We start from the raw sequence: 5132 nt of genomic DNA on the forward strand, positions 1-5132 counted from the left end.
CTGCCTGCATTGGACAGACAGAGAGTGAAAGAGAGGACGAGGGAGAGGGAGAGAAGGAGAGAGACGGGGGGGAGCAGAGAAGAGAGAGGGAGGGAGAGAGGCAGAGAGAGAGGGAGAGAGAGAGGGAGAGAGGGAGGGAGAGAGGGAGAGAGAGAAGAGGAGGAGAGAGAACAGAGAGAAAGAAGAGAGGAGAAAGGGAGAAAGAGAGAGAAGTGCCGCTGCAGATAATTGATTACTCCTCGATCAAGGCTAACTTGTTAGCAATAGTCAATTGCCCCATCTCTCCGCCTCCCCTCGCAGTACGGGATCGGCGCCCTCGCCTCGGCTCTTCCAACTGCCGCCGCCAGGACCCGGGGCCAGGAGCCGCCGCGGAGCCACCTGACACCTTTAAATAGCACCGGGGCTGGCGAAACTGGAGCCCCGCGCGGCGCGCTCCGGCTCGCGCCCCGGATTGCTGGAAGCCCCGGCGGCGGCAGCGCCCGCGTCAGCGCCCTCCTCCTGGGGCCCCGTGCGGCTGTGCTCGCCTCTGCCACTGCGCTAATCGGCCCCGAGCCCGGCCCGCGCGCTGCCGGGCGCGGCCTCCTTCCCGCCTGCCGCCCGCCCGCGCCTCCCGGCGCCCGAGCTGCCCGCGGGCTGGGTCCCCGAGGCCCGAGCCGCCCCGGCCGGGCCCCCAAACGAGGCCGAGATGACTTCCAAGGAGGACAGCAAGGCGGCGCCGGGGGAGGAGAGGCGGCGCAGCCCGCTGGACCACCTGCCTCCTCCTGCCAACTCCAACAAACCGCTGACGCCGTTCAGCATCGAGGACATCCTCAACAAGCCGTCTGTGCGGAGAAGTTACTCGCTGTGCGGGGCGGCGCACCTGCTGGCGGCCGCGGACAAGCACGCGCCGGGCGGCTTGCCCCTGGCGGGCCGCGCGCTGCTCTCGCAAACCTCGCCGCTGTGCGCGCTGGAGGAGCTCGCCAGCAAGACTTTTAAGGGGCTGGAGGTCAGCGTCCTGCAGGCAGCCGAAGGTAGGCGCCGCCACTGGGTTCCCCGGCGCCCAGCACCAGGCTCCCGGCTCCATGTGTCCCATGCTTAGTGCTCTCTGCCTCTGCCCGCCCCCTCCCGCGCCGGCTGTCAGGGCCCTCCAGCCCAAGCCGCTGCCGCTGGGAGTGGAGATGCGTGGGACGGGACCCAAACCCTATTTCCTAGGGGCCTCTGGATAGGCCAGAGTCGAGTGACCGCGGAGGGGAGGCAGGAACCCAAGATCTCTCTGCAGTCTGCCTGCTCTGCTTAACTCCCTCCCGTTCTCAGTGGGCTGGGTACTGCTAGCCCTGTTCCTGGGGTGGGGAATGGAGAGCCTTTGCTGGGACCTTTTGGGTAGGTGTAGAGCAGGGCTGATTGCGACGAGGTGGAGAGCCAACATTCACACCCAGGCAGGGCGTCCCTGTCTGGCTCTCATGTTCTAGCGACCTCAGGTCTTTCAAACCAACTCTCAGGTGAAGCGGCAGAGACCAAAACAATTTTTACTAGGGACTTCCGGTAGACGAGAGATGGGGGAAGGGGGCTTGCCATAGCCTAGGCTTGCCCTAGTCCGGGTGGCCGAATCTAATCCTAGAAGGGAACAGCGGCAGACTGCAGGCCGGATGGGTCTAGGCGGGGTGAGTAAGGGCCAGGGTGGGGTCTCCTCTCCTCTGGCGCAAGCCTATACTTTGGTTTCCTCTCAGGCCGCGACGGGATGACCATCTTTGGGCAGCGGCAGACCCCCAAGAAGCGGCGAAAGTCGCGCACGGCCTTCACCAACCACCAGATTTACGAGTTGGAGAAGCGCTTCCTCTACCAGAAGTACCTGTCCCCCGCCGATCGCGACCAAATTGCGCAGCAGCTGGGCCTCACCAATGCTCAGGTCATCACCTGGTTCCAGAATCGGCGTGCCAAGCTCAAACGGGACCTGGAGGAGATGAAGGCCGACGTGGAGTCCGCCAAGAAACTGGGCCCCAGCGGGCAGATGGACATCGTGGCGCTGGCCGAACTCGAGCAGAACTCGGAGGCTGCGGGCGGCGGCGGCGGCGGCGGCTGCGGCAGGGCTAAGTCAAGGCCTGGCTCTCCGGCACTCCCCCCAGGCGCCCCGCAGGCCCCGGGCGCCGGGCCCCTGCAGCTCTCGCCCGCCTCCCCGCTCACGGACCAGCCGGCCAGCAGCCAGGACTGCTCGGAGGACGAGGAAGACGAAGAGATCGACGTGGACGATTGAGCGGCGCCCGGCATCTTCCGCAGCCCCGGGCTCCTAGCGCTCTTTGCCCGCCACCTCCCGGACAGGACCGCCGAGGGGAGCTGGGACCTCCTCTGCAACTCCCGCCTTCTCCCCTGTCCCTGGCCCGGACTCGGCTCCCAGCAGCCGCCTCTTCCCTCTCGAAGCAATAAACCCGGGCTGGCCGGCCGAGCCGGCCGCCGCGCGCGGCCTCCGTTGCCCCGGGAGCCCTCGCCGTGCAATTCTGTATGGCTTCTGTATAAATATTTAAACCTATATACCGGGTTCTTCCCACCGCAGCCTGACTTTTTTTCTTTCTTTTATTTTTTAAAATCTCGGAGATTTCCATGTTCTCAAAGCTCAGGCTGCCGGGTTTGCTGAGGGCGAGATAGAATCGAGGGTAATGAACACTTAACCTCGAGGTCTGGAGGAGGGGCCGCCCCGACTTTTTGATTTTTCTCTGCATGTGGCGAATGCACCGGCCCTCTCCCTCCTCACCTCCCTAGGCCTATTGCAGTTGACTTCTTTTATTTCCTTCTGCCTTTATTCCCCCCACACACATGGGAAGGGGCTGAGGGGGACAACCGGGTCCTGACTTGCGAGTTTCAAATCGATGTTTTCTTCCCCCCCCTGCCCCCACCCCAGCGAGAGAAGTCTGTTTTCGATGCCGTTTCTGCCTCCTAATGCCCAGTAATGCTATTTTTAAGATTCCTCCCCACCCTCTCCCGGTTGCCTGGGACTGACTATTGGGGTCCGGGTCTTAGGGACAAAGCAGGGGGAAATCCAACAACCAACCAATCAACCAACCAACCAACCAACGAAAACGGAACCCAAAGCCCAAGAATTATTTTTTACTCTTTTTAGAATTTTTTTGCATGTGACAGAGACTGAGAGGAGGCCGACCTAAGCCCTCGCGCCACCTCCTCCACAGCTCTGGGTCTGTCTTGCGGTATCCAACGCCCTGCTCCTAGCTCGACTTGGCCAGACGAGGGTGCCTGGACGAGGGTGGGTCCCGCGTGCCACTCCCCTGCTCCTGCCCTGCCCTCTCCTCCCCGGACTGTACCCAAGGCCTCTTTCTCCGATAAATAAAGTCTTTGCCATTTTACTAGAACCGGCGGTGACCGTGTCTGAACGAGTGGACCTTATTCAGTGAAGCCGCGTCAGGCTCGGTGTCTCGCCGCTGCTGGTCGCCGGCTGCCCAGGCCTTGGAAATTTGGAGGAGTTTCAGGGCAGGCGTGAGAATGAGGGGTGAGGGGGAAGCAGTGAGAGGGAGGAGGCGCTTCTTGCCCACAAACACGCGGCAGCTACCAAATGGTGCGGGGGCGAGAGAAGCGGGCTTCGCCAGGTCCGGGTAAAAAGAGAGGCGTACGATGCTGGGAGAAAACGTGTGCGTACTTTGAGGGCGCCACGGGTGCAAAATTAATTTGTATGGGGCAAAGGCTGGGTGAGGGGGGACTTGCCGTGGGGTTCGTGCATCCCAGCCGGGACCCAAGGGCATTCTTCCTGAGCTCCCCGGGACACCGGCCAAGCCTCGGGTGTGGTATAGCTCAGTCGGAAAGCGGGCTGGAGCCTGAGGGCTCCCCAAGTTTCGGTTCGCCAGAGGGCCTCACCCTTGGGTGAGGGAGGAAAATGAGGCCAAAGGCACCAAGGGCAGGCTGAATTACTCACACGGGCACTGGAAGGTGTGAGCCCGAAGCGTCTGAGAGTTGGGGTGGATTTCTGGTAACGTTCACAAATTCTGGGCCCCGAACCCGGCTGGGGACAGAGACATCAATCTCCCAAGGACTCTGGGGGAGTCCCCGCACCCCGAGGGCGGCTGGGGCAGGAACACAGGCAGCTTTTACTTTTCTGAACGGAGCGGGTTTCTCTCTGGGCTTTTGTTGTCGCTGGGCTGGCAAGTGGCCGCTGTCACTAGAGGAGGGTCCCGCCTCCAGGCCACTCGGCTCTCTTTCTAAGCAAAATTGATGTGAGAAATGCGCATCTGGTCTCGGGCAGGCGATGGGGCCCCGGGGCCTGAATCGGGAACGTGCGAGTCCACGAGGAAACGAAGAGAGAGAAATACAAGAAAAGAGAACAGAACACTTCAAAAGCAGAGCGAGAAAGTGGAGAGCCACAGAGACGGGGGAGAAAGAGAAAGAGGAAAAGCTACAAAGAGAGAGACAGAAACAGACAGAGACAGAGGGAGAAAAGTGGAATGGGGAGAGGGGAGAGAAGAGAGGCGAGAACGAAAGAAGGAAAGAGGCGGCCGGGCAGCGGGGCCGGCGTGCGGCCGGTTCCTCCCGGGCGACATAAATCGCCCTCTCAGGATGGATGGGTCTGTAATTCGGAGCGCGGACCATGAAGGCCGGGACGAATGGACCCGGGCGGCCGCTGACAGGCGACAATAGCCGGGCCCAGCCCCCCGCGGCTCCGGGTGCGGGCGCGGCCACGGCCCTCCGCAGCCCAGAGCGCGCCGGCGCTGGCGACCATATGGTTTTTGAATTTTCTTCACAATTTGTAGACAATTTGATGGATTAGGTCCCCGCGCGCGCCTCCCCGGCACAAAGGCGGCGCAGGGACCGCGGCGCGGCGGTCACTCGGGCATCTGCGCCCGCCGTGCGCACCCCGCCCCCGCCCGGCCCCCGCCCCGCGCCCTGAGCCCGGGGCCGCCCGCCCAACACGCCCATGAATCCCAATGAAGCGGCCCTGGCACCTCAGGCCGCTGCCCTCTTCGCGGCCCCGGGCCGGGCCCTGCTGGGTCCCTTCGGGCTGGGGGCGGCGGCCCCGGGGCTGAGCCCACCCGAGCTGCAGAGCCCGCGGGGCGCGCAGCTAAGCAGGCGCATCGGGGCTGAGGAGAAACGGGGCCATTTATCCGCCCGTCTAGTTAAAGCGGGTTATTTGTTTGCTTCTCTGGCCTCCCCCTCCC

General features: G+C 63.1%; 1 protein-coding gene across 1 annotated transcript; it reads left to right on the forward strand.

Annotated features, from left to right (window-relative positions):
* The first annotated feature begins 685 nt into the window (after positions 1-685).
* Positions 686-2230, forward strand: LBX1 (ladybird homeobox 1). Its single transcript, XM_061194184.1, has 2 exons — positions 686-1010; positions 1707-2230. Exons 1-2 carry the CDS (start codon positions 686-688, stop codon positions 2228-2230), a joined length of 849 nt encoding a protein of 282 aa, XP_061050167.1.
* The last annotated feature ends 2902 nt before the right edge of the window (positions 2231-5132 follow it).

This window comes from Eubalaena glacialis, chromosome 1, assembly GCF_028564815.1.
Source record: "Eubalaena glacialis isolate mEubGla1 chromosome 1, mEubGla1.1.hap2.+ XY, whole genome shotgun sequence".
NCBI classification, from domain to species: Eukaryota; Metazoa; Chordata; class Mammalia; order Artiodactyla; family Balaenidae; genus Eubalaena; species Eubalaena glacialis.

Excerpts from the sequence above, each read along its gene's own strand:
- LBX1 (XM_061194184.1), top strand. The coding sequence starts at position 686 with ATGACTTCCAAGGAGGACAGCAAGGCGGCGCCGGGGGAGGAGAGGCGG. Across the intron at positions 1,011-1,706 it reads CGTCCTGCAGGCAGCCGAAG|GCCGCGACGGGATGACCATC; the intron begins GTAGGCGCCGCC and ends GTTTCCTCTCAG.